The sequence below is a fragment of the Asterias amurensis genome, chromosome 11, assembly GCF_032118995.1.
Source record: "Asterias amurensis chromosome 11, ASM3211899v1".
Lineage (NCBI taxonomy): Eukaryota > Metazoa > Echinodermata > Asteroidea > Forcipulatida > Asteriidae > Asterias > Asterias amurensis.
In genome coordinates, this window is record NC_092658.1 from 1,121,539 (window position 1) to 1,135,764 (window position 14,226).

At 37.6% G+C, this 14,226-nt stretch overlaps 2 protein-coding genes across 2 annotated transcripts in view; both read left to right on the forward strand.

The window, feature by feature from the left end:
* Positions 1–5,550, forward strand: part of LOC139944482 (TPR repeat-containing protein DDB_G0287407-like) — a 31,524-nt gene extending 25,974 nt beyond the window's left edge. Inside the window, exons 23-26 of the mRNA XM_071941509.1 lie at positions 142–385; positions 888–1,104; positions 1,696–1,920; positions 3,205–5,550. Coding sequence (XP_071797610.1) covers positions 142–385; positions 888–1,104; positions 1,696–1,920; positions 3,205–3,264 — 746 coding nt within the window. The 3' untranslated portion in view covers positions 3,265–5,550. The remainder of the gene's footprint in view (positions 1–141; positions 386–887; positions 1,105–1,695; positions 1,921–3,204) is intronic.
* A 450-nt stretch (positions 5,551–6,000) lies between these two features.
* LOC139943890 (noggin-2-like) lies at positions 6,001–13,675 on the forward strand. The gene has a single exon (XM_071940770.1). The coding sequence runs from the start codon at positions 7,731–7,733 to the stop codon at positions 8,418–8,420; it is 690 nt and encodes a 229-aa protein (XP_071796871.1). The 5' UTR covers positions 6,001–7,730; the 3' UTR covers positions 8,421–13,675.
* Positions 13,676–14,226: the final 551 nt, after the last annotated feature.

Genomic DNA, 14,226 nt, shown 5'->3' on the forward strand with positions numbered 1-14,226 from the left:
GAATAAAATAATTCACCCAGTGACCAGGGGTAATAATGTCCAAGCGCCATGAGCGTCACTGAGTGATGGGTAAGAGCGCTCTAAAATAAGGAACTACTATTATTTGATTACTGTCTTCCCTCCTCATTTTGATACCTTCAGGAGAGAGCCTCAACAAGCTGGGTCTGATGGACCGGTCTTCACAGTTCCTCAACTCTTCCATGCTTAACTACTACCTCCAGAACAAGAGAATGGCTGAAGCACATCAGGTCCTGGAGAGAGTAATCACAGCTCAGTTTGCAACGGAGGACATGTTTGTTACTCTAGAACAGTTGGACGAGCTCCTTCTGGGAGATCAACGACCCGAGAGACCCTTTGAGCAAACCTTGGACTACGCCTTACAAAAGTAAAGTATAACCTTTAAAAGGTTGCAAGTTTCAATGTGAGACTCTTGAACTGTAGGTGACAGAAGCCTCAAACTTTAAAGTTCAATTGTTTACTTACTGTTGAGCATGATCAAATTTCCAAGAACAATGGAATTACCTGGTAAGTCTGCTGCTACCTACCGCCTCAGTTATTCCCTTCGCATTGGCTTTCGCATCAAATATGAACAGGGCAAAGTGAGGGCTGGTCATGTATTTGTTTTTACTGTTTTCTACTAAGTGTAGTGCCCTGGGGAATCAAAGGCCTCTGTATCCTAGACTGGACTATTCCACATGTTTAAGAGGGGGAGGGCTAGATAGGCATACCTGAACATCTGGAAAAAAAGAATTGAGAGTCAAATTGCTTGATGTCCTTAGACTGAAACATTTTCACACATTTATGGGGGGCAGGATTATCTGAACAACTGGAAAAAAACAGTTTAAAAAATGTTTTGGACGATACCTAACTTTGTTATCTCGTTTTAGATTTCCAAGTGGCATGCGTGTCCTCGGCCGGAAGCTGGTCCTCCTAGCCCGGTCAGGAGAAGCAGATGCTATGCTGGACATCATCAGGAACAACCCTGCCGGTAGAGATGACCCTGGGCTCTACATGTACGCCTACAAGGTGTTTGTGGAGAATGGCCACAGGGAGGAGGGACAGAGGATCCTCCTGGCTGCCTCGGAACACTTCCCTGACGATGTGGTAGGTTTCATATCATTATGTATTTGGTTTGCGGATGTGTGTACCTACTTGCAAGGTAGATTTTCTTCTTTAGAGAACTGTCTTGCTACCGCGGAGTAGATTTTTCGTAATTTGGGAGACTTCTCAGTTCTGAAACGAAATGACTACTTTTTCACTACTACCTGAGCAACGGGGAGAAAATTGGCTGGGACTACTACTTTAGCTGTAGTGGATCCAGGAGACTTCTCGTTTGTAGAAACTTTACTATCTCGGAGTAAGTTCTTTATTGGTGTCAATGTTCGACTAGAGTACTCTAGTTATCGTCAGGAGATTGACAATGACTAGAGCAAGCTAGTCCAAACACACATGGTGTTCCCGCAAATCAAATATATATTGATACCCTCACCGTGCAATTCCTAAAATCCAATGTATTTCATATCATCCTGCATTTTTTCTCCAATAGTTGCACCATGAACTGACAGATGGGTCAAAAACACAACATTTTGCAAATCGTTTTTTTGTTCTTTTTGGTACAAACTATCGACAAACTGATTAACATTACAAATCATAATTCATCCTAATAGTTTATTTCTGTAAATGAAATTCCACCAGGTGGTCTTGGAGAATCTCGCCAAGTGTCACAGTTTCTACAAACGCTACCCAGATGCCCTTGAGGTGATGGAGCGAGCGTTGGTCGTCAACCCTCAGGATATTGATCTACTGATACTTAGGGCTAACCTTCTTGGGATGAGCGATCAACTCAAGGAGAGCAAAGAGAGGCTCCTGGAGGCAAAGAGGATCGCTGAGAAGAAAGATGACCAAGAAAATGTAGACAAGGTAGACATTGCACATCTTTCTGTACCTTACGCCCCCCTTTTGCACTCTTCGTTCTTCTGCAAAGTCCCTTTTAACTTTTCCTAGAACTTCCTCATCGTAAGGCGATCGTGCCTGGCCTGATTGTGCTCCTAAACTTTGGAACGCTTTACCTAATAACATCATGCTGTAGTTCTCTTCCATTGTTTAAAAACTTGCTGAAAACTCATTTATTTAAATCCATATATACAGCTTGTTACATGTCTTGACTTAGATTATTCATTGTATAATTGTTTATTGTATTCTATATTTCTCTTTTGTTGTATATGTCTTCTTTTTTTTCTTTCTGCGCCTTGGAAAAGGGTCTTGTACCTAGATATATGGCGCATTATAAATGCATTATTATTCTTCTTATTATTATTAGGTGTGTGTTGGCTACTTCCATTGCTAATGATTTGTGGTATATGATGCCTAATGCCAAAAACAGATAGCTCTTTAAAAAATGTGAAATTAACACCACCACAGGTTCGTGTATACACACTCAACATTTCTGGGTACACTCACAGTTGACGATTTCAAATGGCTAGAACAACTATGGCACATCCTCAATAAGTTGCAGTCAGTTGACCAGCTGATGTAATACACATGCCCAAAGACAAACCATTGTGTGGTGTGCATACACCTACCATGTACACAAATTTCTTACTTTACTTCCATTGTAGGTTACATGTAGGTATTTTAATCTTTTTGGCTTTCTATACTTGTAATTTTAACTTTTTAGTGTAAAGAGTAATTTTTCAGATCCTTTAGTTGTTTGTAGTATTTTTAATGGTTACATTTAGGTAACAGCTGGTCTGGCCTAATTTTATAATTATTTGTTTTGGGCTTAAATTGAGGAATATATAATTTTTTGTTTTTTCTTCTAATGCTTTTCATTTTGCTGTTAAGCGCTTTGAGGAATGCCAATTCATATTGCGCTATATACATGATGTGACCTCTGACGTCACACGAAAACCATAACATGATTCGCGCGCGTACCACCGTGCAAAACCTTTGTGTTTTGGCAGCCAGCTAGAAAGTGTATGCAGTCTTACCATGACTACGTGCCTTTTTGCCCGGCGAAACATGACGCATACAGTGTTTTTTCAACAGAGGGCGGTTTGAATGTAAACATAGGTCACATCGTCTATAGATACTGTTTTATTATTATTTTTATTTATATAGAAGAGTTTGCAGTACCACAAACTCTTCTATATCTTATCTCCACCATGCAAAGTTTCAAATCCTACTTATTATTTTTATTATTAGGTTGCTGCAATTTTGAAGAATCTGGAAGAGATCATCATCAGCGCCAGTGCAAATACCTGATGATCAAGGATGTCAGGTGTTCTCTGCCCAAACCAGGTACTCTTCCTGACGTAACTCGAGGCTGGATTGATTTGAACATCAACTAGAGAATAGCTTTCCTATAATTAGTTTTTTTTTGGTCCACGTTAGGTCACCTAGATATTACACACATTAAATAAAACCCCTTATACTCTTAATGCACAGGAGATGTCAGGGACCTTTGTGCACACATTATTTCACTTAAAGGCAGTGGACACTATTGGTAATTACTCAAAATAATTTTTATCATAAAACCTTACTTCGTAACAAGTAATGGAGAGCTGTTGATAGTTTAAAACATTGTGAGAAACGACTCCCTCTGAAGTGACATAGTTTTTGAGAAAGAAGTAATTTTCAACGAATTTGATTTTGAGACCTCAGATTTCGAATTTGAGGTCTTGAAATCAAGCATACCTTGTATCACATTGATGTATTTATTTTAATTGTAAATTTTAAGGCAGAGATTAATATAATAGAAAGTATGTAATAACTCATTGTACATTTGATGTCATGTGACCAGTCAGGTGGAGTTTCTCTCCACTCTCTAACCATAAGCCAGTCAAGGGAATGCCCATGATGCACATAAATTTAAACAAATATATTTATATACATGATCAAAATGCATGTAGAGTCTTTATGCAATTCATGTTATGTTAGAGCTTGTTGTTGTATTTTGTACATATATATTTTACTTAGTTAGTACGTTTCATGTAACTATGTACTTAAAGAGTGTCTGGAAGTTCAATTTAGTTTTGTTATGCACTTATTTTGAAATAGACAGCATCTCTAACCTCGTGTTAAAAATCTGTTATATTTTATTATAAACTGTTCCAGCACAGCATGTTAGACAGGTATTTTTTGTATCAATCTTTTCGTAAAGAAAGGTTATCAAATATGATTGCATTTCACACTGTTTAAATGTAAGGTAAGAGACTTGCAAAACATAGTTAAAGGCGCACATGCAACTCAAAAAGTAGGTTATTATATTTTTGTATATTATTTTATGCCAATGAACAACTGAAATCACTGTAATCACAATAAATGCAATAAATGTATTTGTCTTTAATTATTTTAAAGGAAAAAAGACATGATCAAGAAGAGAAGGCAAAACTGTTTGCCTCCTTTCTTGTTTACAAGCCTTGTGTACATTTTAGAGCAAAATTTGAAATGTTCACAAGGCTAACGTTTTAGAGCAAATTTGAAATGTTCACGGCTTGTGCCATCAAAAAGGACAAGACTTGCCACTTACTGCCTATTTTCTACAAAAAACAAGACTAACTCCTTATTGCCTACATCTACAAAAAAACCCACAGACTTACCCCTTATTCAACAACAAACCACAAGACTAACTCCTTATTGCCTATTTTCAACAAAAAGACAAGACTAACCCTTTTTGCCTATTTTAAAAAAAAAGACAACACTTACCCCTTATTGCCTATTTTCTTTAAAAAAAAACAAAGATTAACTCTTTATTGCCTATTAAAAAAAAAAAAAAAAACCAAGACTTTCCCCTTATAGCCTATTTTCAACAAAAAAGACAATAATAATAAATAATAATAATTACAAAGTCTTATATAGCGCACGTATCTACCAAACAAGGTACTCAAGGCGCCGAGTATATACAAACGTTCAGAAAGATAGGTAATTGCAGTGATGAATTTTGAGACCCAATTAGTTAGCACCTTATAATGGTTTACAAGGTGCTACGGCGCATACAGCAGCCACAGCCAGGAACACCGGGGCGAACCCCTTCTCTTTTCGATAAGTGCACTGGGTTCTTACATGCGTTACACAACACATGGGACCAACGGCTTTACATCCCATCCGAAGGACGAAGCAATGGTTAAGTGTCTTGCTTAAGGACACAAGTGTCACGGCTCGGGATTGGAACCCACACTCTGCTGATCAGAAACACCAGAGTTTGAATTCGGTGATCTTAACCGCTCGGCCACGACACTTCCACAAGACTAGCTCCTTAGTGCCTATTTTCTACAAAAAAGACCAGACTAACTCCTTATTGCCTATTAAAAAAAAAAAAGACAAGACTAACCACTGATTGTCTATTTTCAACAAAAAAGAAAAGACTTACCCCATATTGCCTATTTTCAACAAAAAAGACAAGACTTACCCCATATTGCCTATTTTCAACAAAAAAGACAAGACTAACCCCATATTGCCTATTTTCAAAAAACAAAAAACAAGACTAACCCCTCATTCCCTATTTTCAACAAAAAGACAAGACTAACTCTTTATTGCCTATTTTCAACAAAAAAGACAAGACTAACCCCATATTGCCCATTATCAACAAAAAAGACAAGACTAACCCCATATTGCCCATTATCAACAAAAAAGACAAGACTAACTCCTTATTGCCTATTTAAAAAAAAAAAAAACAAGACTAACCACTTATTGCCTATTTGAAAAAAAAAAAAAGACTAACCACTTATTGCCTATTTTTAACAAAAAGACCAGACTAACTCCTTATTGCCTATTTAAAAAAAAAAACAAGACTAACCACTTATTGCCTATTTAAAAAAAAAAAAAAGACTAACCACTTATTGCCTATTTTTAACAAAAAGACCAGACTAACTCCTTATTGCCTATTTAAAAAAAAAAGACGAGACTAACCACTTATTGCGTTTTTTAAACAAAAAAAGACAAGACTAACTCCTTATTGCCTATTTTCAACAAATTAGACAAGACTTACTCCTTGTTGCCTATTTTCAACAAAAAAGACAACACTAACCCCTATTGCTTATTTTCATAAAATACCAGATTTGCCAATTTTTTGATATTTTCATAAAAAAAGACAAGACTAACCCCTGCTTGTTTATTTTCAACAACAAAAAGGCAATAGTAACCCCTTATTGTCCCTTTTCCTAAGGCAAGACTCGACCTTTTTTTTCTACAAAAAGAGACAAGAGTTACCCCTTATTGCCTCCACCAAAATTTCAAGACCTAGTCCCTAGTTGCCACTTCTCCACAAAAAGGTCACTAAAAAAGTAACACCACTTATGTTTTCTCCTAAACTAAGGATGCACTTGAACTTTTAAGGGTTACGGGTCCAGCCTACCATCACTACGATAACAAACACACTTCAAGGGTATTCACCACCATCAAAATAACAAACGATTTCCTAACTACATCCAGAAAGTTAATATTGCCCAGATAAATGTTTGTGTTTTAAGACAGACTCGCAAATAAGACTACATCCGTTCGGGTAGCAATTTTTCTCATGCACGACGAATTGAAACTGTCGTATATAGTTCTTTTCAAGGGGGAACTTTTTGTTCTTCTAAATCGATACAAAAAAAACCTTATACAAAAACGGGAACCTTTTTGGAAAATCAGGAAGACAGTTCCATACTACAGACAAAAACATGCGTCCGGGTACCACTGTAGATTGTCTCAACACACGAGTACCAGCAGCAGTGTCTCGCGCTTCTTCACGATTTTTCAGTGAACCCGCGTCAACTTTGAGTGCGTGTCCGGACCAATCACGTCTCGTGCTGGGAGGCATAACTTCCTAAACTGGGTCACGTTGGCTCGACAGCCAGGGGCTGCCGTGACGTGAGATGTCCCAGGAAGACAGGTCGCCTTGTATAATAATGCGCGGCTGATGAACCTTTCATATCAGCTGGCCCCACGATGGGGTAAAAAAAAAGACAGAATGGAAAAAACCTATTGTGATATCGTTTTTTATTATTATCATGATATATTCCCGTTCACTTTTAAAGGCACTTGGCACCAGTGAAAATAAATCAAAATAATTGTAAGCGTAACAACTTAATTGGTAACACGCAATGGTAGTATACAACATTGTGAGAAATGGCTCCCTCTGAAGTAACATAGTTTTTTGAGAAAGGTAATGTCACACTCACTTCAACTGAAGCATTTCATAACACAAAATAATGCAGCAACGGTGTTTTTTTTTCATCATTCTCTTGCAGTTCCGATGACCAATTGGGCTTATATTTTCACAGGTTTGTTATTTAATGCATAATGTTGGGATACACCAAGTGAGAATACTGGTCTCTGACAATTTACCAAAGGTGAGCCAGTGCCTTTAACGAGATGTTGCCAAGCGGTCGCGACTCGAGCGCTAGGCCAGACCAGACGGCACGTATTATGCTCCAGTGCTCGGCGCTCTTTCTACTCTTTAAAAAAATCTCATTGCGCACCGGATTCGTTTGTAAAATGATATACGATTCATTGTATGTTGACACAGGTATCAACTCGATCGAGCAAAACTAATAAACACAACTTTCACCTGGGCTTCGAATCCCATACGTCAAATCATTCTGGTGTCGGGAGGCGACTGTCGATATGCAAGAAACATTGTCTCCCCGTGTGCTGCAGTTAAATGTGCTGGTTCGTATGTGTGGTCGACATACACTTTGACTTCCTCAAGTTTGTTACTGTTTGACTGCCGGATTTAGTCACCGAAAATGATGTATTTTTGGATTATTTGTTTTGTGGGTACCGTTGGTATAGCCGGTACCTCGAAGCGGAGTCCATCCATGATCTTACCGAGACCCCTTCTGAAGGTGAACCCCGACACACACCCAACGTTACCGCTCATCAGAGAGATCGTTGACGATCTCACCAACTTGCCTCGTCCGAAAGACTTGAACCGCAACAAACTACTGCACCGTCTCGAGACAGAGTTCGACCCCCGTTGGATGTCGGTTGATGACCCGTTCACGTCCGGTGTCCCCGAGGGTGACTCGAACCCAATGCCCAGCTCCAAGACACCCGCGTGGCTTCTGAACGAGCTTCGCCACCTGAACCTTTCCCACACGCCCAACTACGTAGCGGCCTTCCCGGAGTCTCGCACCGCCCTGGAGGTGTGGTTGCTCGAGAGGGCAAGCTGCCCCGTGAGGTACGACTGGGTGGACATTGGGCCGCTGTTCTGGCCACCATGGGTCAAACACGGCACGTGCGTGGCTCGTCAGTGCTCATGGCCCCCTGGGATGAAATGTGTGCCGGGGGAAACCCGAAATATCTTCCTGCTGAGGTGGCATTGCATGCCGACCTCAACCGACGATGATGAACGAGCGACCCGCAAGAGGAAAAACTGCCGTTGGATCAAGGTCCCTTACCCGGTCATGTCCGAATGCATTTGCAGTTGTAAATGAAGTAATGACAGTTTGCAGTTGCGAATGAAGGTGTGGGTGTCTAGTGGATCAACACTTAATCCGTTTCAAGTTCAGAAAAAGACAGACTAAAAAAAGTTACCAACGGATTTGTTTTCTTCAAAAATGGATTACGTGAGGAGACAATAAGACGCCGATAATTTTGTGAATGTTGTTTTTGTTATAAATAATGCTTTGTTAATTTCGAAGGTTGTCTGCTTAAAAAGTATTTGCATGAATTTTGAAATAATTTAAAGACACTGGACACTATTGGTTATTGTCAAAGACCAGTCTTCTCACTTGGTGTATCTCAACATATGCATAAAATAACAAACCTGTGAAAATGTGAGCTCAATTGGTCATCGCAGTTGCAAGATAACAATGAAAGAAAAAAACACCCTTGTCACACGAAGTTATATGCTACTCCACTTCAGAGGGAACCATTTCTCACAATGTTTTATACCATCAACAGCTCCCCATTATTCGTTATCAAGTAAGGTTTTTTATTTTGAGTAATTACCAATAGTGTCCACTGCCTTTAACCCTTGCCATCAAAGATGGACTTAAAAGTGATTTTGTTGCATTTGTTTCCCGCGTATTTATGTATAAAAGTAAAATGTATGCAGGCTAATTATATTAATTTACTATATCAATTAAGCTGCGCACACAATTTATGTACACCCAACAATAACATTTATGAACCCTTTTCGACTTACTTTTCGATTCAGCAAGATTTGTATGTGGTTAGCAGGATGGTTAGCAATTTTGTTTTACAAAAGTAAGTTTGTCCAACTTGGACCCCACGTTCAAGTGCAAGACTTACTTGCAAAGTCTTTCTTGCCTTCCCCTCAAATCAAAGTAACGAAACCGAGGCTGGAGTAGTTTTACAGTCTGGTGCCTACTTGTATAAGGGCAACCAGTATTCTTTGTTGACGTTGTACACAGGGTACAAGGCAAAGATGGTGAAGGCGAGAATTCGGTCTGGTGACTTGAATTGAAAACTAAAATTTACACGACATAATTTTGTTTCACTTTAGACCTCTCTTTTAGAAATAGAATTCTAAAGGCAGGCCTATTTAAAAACAAAACAATTTGCGTACAACATTAACTTTCACTTTCGAAACATTTTAATTTGAGGTATTATACAAAATAGCCGTAGACAGTGTACATGTTTTGTGTGATAATGATAATAATAATATGACAACAAATTTCAGCATGTAAACAAATTGTCAATAATTCGGTTCAAACAACCGAAATCTCTCGAATAGGACTTCATTTCAGAGGGGAACTATTCAATAAAAAAGTGTTCTAGAAAGAACTTCATATTCATAATCAGTAAGGTTTAAGGCTAAAATTTAACAATGCTTTTATCTTTACCGGTCAAAGATATACCTTTAAATCGAGGGACGATGGGAAATAAGAACTGTCATGGGAAGTTTCGTCAAACTACAGCCAGCGTCTGATGGGAAAGTCTGGCTCCCTATACTTCAATTGACATCGGCAAAAACAAACAAACCATCAAACAAACAAACAATTTTGTATTTCAACTGATTGTTTGTGAAATCGATTGCACATAATTGACCTTGCAAAGCCTAGGCTATTATTACTGTACAGACAACAGGTAAAAAGTTAATTAGTAGAGGCTGAATAAATAAAATGAAAGTCAATTTATTCTCAGAATTTTCTTGTTAAAAATACCGTGAAGTAATTAGTGCTGGCATTCAATTGTGCACAGTTTGTTAAACAAGTCTAGCTTAAAGGCAGTAGACATTATTGGTAATTATTCAAAAATAATTATTAGCATAAAACCTAACTTGGTAACGAGCAATGGAGAGCTGATGATAGTATAAAACATTGTAAGAAACGGCTCCCTCTGAAGTAACGCAGTTTTCGAAAGAAGTAATTTTCCATGAATTTGATTTCGAGGTAGTTTTTTCCTCTCATCATTTTCTCGCAGCTTCGATGACCAATTGAGCTCAAATTTTCACAGGCTTGTTATTTTATGCTTATAATGTTGGGATACACCAAGTGAGAACACTGGTCTTTGACAATTAATAGTGTACCTTCCCTTTAAATCATTTACGGTGTGTACACTCGGAGAATTATTGGAGTTCTCTTGTTTTCAGTTACAGTTTTCTTGAGTGTGATTTCATTTCAGGGGGAAATATTTTACAGAAAAAAAGTGGGATTTTTTTGTGCGGTTTTCAGATAGTTTTCTCGAACATGACTTCATTTCAGTGGGAAATTGTTTACATACAAACTTGTCCTAGTATGAACTTCATAAGCTTTCAGACAAAAAATTGAACAATATTTTTGTATCTTTGTCTAACACATTAAAGCGTTAAAGTTTAACACAAATAACATTTTTAAAGCTGATTTCGTATATTAATTGTTTTCATAAAATTTATGTATCAATTTCTTCAGACGAAGAATTACAGGTGCGTTTTTAAATGGCACACAATTTTGTTTGTTAACTTTGACAGTCAGAATGTAGGCGTGGGTTATTTATGTACGTTATTTATAACAGGGTATATGGGCGCAGTTTTACCAACTGTCCACAATGAAGAGAAGAATAAAACTTTTTAGAATTCGGCACCACGCGATAAGCATCAAACCCCAATCCCTCACATAGCCTTTTGTTGAGGAAGAATATATGCATTGTGGAAGTTTTTGACAGCGGTTTAAATAAAGCAACGAATTGTGTGTCCACGTGGCTTAAGAATAAATACCCTGTACATGTTTTCAACAACAGTGTTTTGTAAATAATGGTGTCTGAAAAAGAGGCAGCCCTAGGGCGAACTCATTTTTCATTTTCATGAAAAGAAGTAAAAGACTAACATGATCTAAAGGTTTTGTTGGTTCATTGTGGATCTTGCCGACAGAACACGGGGTAGGGTTTACAATGGAAGGAAGTTAAGGGGGTGGATTAAGACAGTTTTATCGGGCTTGATCGGTGGGGGTTTTGAGGGTGGAAAACACGGTTGCGATACGATCGGAAGATTCTATAATACTATTGAGAGCATAAAATGTGTTTTGCGAGTAGATTAGGGCAACAAAAACATTAAAAAAGAACCGCCTGTGTAACTTACTCTGAACTGGGTCGCACATAATGCCAAAATGTGGGAGAATGTTTTTACCTGATGCAGTACAACATAATGGTCGCTTAAGGCAGCCGATAAAAAGCAATTTTAATCCCAGCTTAAAGGTTTAAATATCATTTGTGGTTTAGAAACCAATACTTTCAAAAAACAGAATTTATATTCAAAAATGCCCGAGTCATATGTTTGTCCCAAAAAATTAAAGACGGAACATGATGTATTATTTAAATCAAGTTGGACATTTTCCTATGTGAGTTCTTAATAATACTGGTTATTATGATTGTTTTGGTATTACATTAAAGGGATGGTAAATAATTCGCAACAAAGGATTCTCATTAGAAGAGAAACTCATCAAAAATGTTTCCGCTTGTGTAATTTTTGGTTTGGTTCTAGGTTTTTTAGTGACTGCTTTATAAAATAAAAACGAAAATTCTAAGAATTTTGCTTTGATTATTAACAATATAGTTTTTTTATTTAAAGGCAGTGGACACTATTGGTAATTACTCAAAATAATTATTAGCATAAAACCTTACTTGGTAACGAGTTATGGGGAGAGGTTGATAGTATAGGTTTTTCGGTCAAATTCGGTAAATGAGCTGCCAATTTCATTTTCATGCGTTCGAATTAAAGCTGTTTTGCCTCTCCAGTTGTTACTGCGTTTCAAATTCAGAATTCGGCAATTAAATTTAGTTTTGAGTCTAGTCAAATTCCTTTAGCACTCTGTTCAATTTAGCGTATATCGACATTTTTTTTCGTGACATACACGCCTCAAGAAGCGTCTGCAAATTTGAATGCTGCTTTGATGAATTGTTAAATTGAATGATTATTTTGTTAAATCGAATGACGCAACATTACATTTTGACTAATCATAAAACGAAATCGAAATACCCTTTGCAGTAACATTCGCTTTCGCGCGACGTAGTTTTCGAGAAAGAAGTAATTTTCCACGAATTTGATTTCGAAGCCTCAGATTTAGAATTTGAGGTATCGAAATCAAGCATCTGAAAGCACACAACTTCGTGTTACAAGGGTATTTTTTTTCCAGTATTATCTCGCAACTTTGGCGACCAATTGAGCTCAAATTTTCACAGATTTGTTATTTTATGCATATGATGAGATATACCAAGTGAGAAGACTGGTCTTTGATAATTACCAATAATGTCCAGATTCTTTAAGTTTTTCTGTTTAAACTAGTTTTGACTGTATGCTTTGTATATAGGTTGTCATTGAGAAATTAGCAATAATGTATAATGCCTTTAAAGATTGGTATCACTTCAATTAGAATTGTCATATGAATAAGGCAATTGCAGTTTCTTAACTGCAGTAATAATAAAACAAAAAAAATCTCAAAAAGTACCTATTTGCGAACAAACTAAATAACAAGATGATGATCTCAACGAGTTCCCAATGTATGAATTTTTCTGTTGTTGTACAAGAATTTTAATGATGCTTCAAAAATATGGTTTAAATTATGCGCAGTAGAAGTTGGGACGCCGGGCAGAGCACCAAGCCATTGAAATGGGACACCAGACCGTTGGTAAAATGTTTGGATTAGTGCACCATTGCAAAAACAGCTGCAAACTTCCTGAGACAATGCCAGACATGGGAGGAGATTAACTAATGACTTGCTCGTATATCTCAGTTTCTTTACACCAAGTAAGAAATGACAAGGGGCTTTTTAGCGTAGAGGCGGCCTGCCGTAAAAGGGGCTCCCCACACGGTAGCTGACTGGCTCACGCACGGGTGGGCGACCCGGCTATGTCGCAGTTGTCTAAAGTGCATTGGCATGTTTATGTGGAAAGTCATTGCCCCATGTGCAACTGGAGCGCGTATAGCTCTTAGGTTTCTGAGCTAGACTGTGGTTTGTATTTGCATGTGTCGACTTACTCGGTTACATTTCATGTTTTGGCTACTCCGGTCTAGTCTAGCCTTCACTCCTCATTATGTATGCTAAGTTCATGCAAATTAGTTGTAACTTTCGACCAATAGAAAGTCAGTAAATTTGAGTCGAGCCGAGGGGCTATTTTTAATTTTAGGACTGGAATGGCTGTTACTGAAACCATTCGTTTACGGGTTGGGAATAACTGAACACATTTTTTTATTTTATCTAGATGATCATTGAACTTGCATCATAACATTGTAGGCCAAGATGTTTAAAGTTTTTTTTTTAAGGGAACGTATACCTGTTGATGTTGTTACCGTTCGATTGTTTTAATAAAAATGTAGATATACACGAACAAACTAACGTGCAACATTTTAGTGATCTTGGCATACTTCGACAAACGGTCTGTCTCAAATTTCATATAATTATATAAAATCCATAGTGATGGAATTTCAGGACAAAATTGCGTATAAGTATTATTAAAAACTTTTGGGAAAGTTGTGTGATACGGATAATTTCTTTTTAGAGATATACCTGGTTACATTATCTACACGTATATCAAAGGAGGCGACACTATAGCCTACCACACAAGACGTCAATATATTGATTACAATTTTAACCTGACTTAACTCAAGTTACCATTGTCAGCATGACAAAATAAAGGGTAATTTTAACCTTTTTAAAAACTATGCTAGCGGCCCTAGTTTGATTCTTTAACAGAATTTAGAAACAATATTTCCTACATTACTACTATACGGAGGTATACTATGAGTAAGTATAGGGCAGGAGCGTAAGGACACGACTCCGACCCGCTGTCTTGACGGGGACC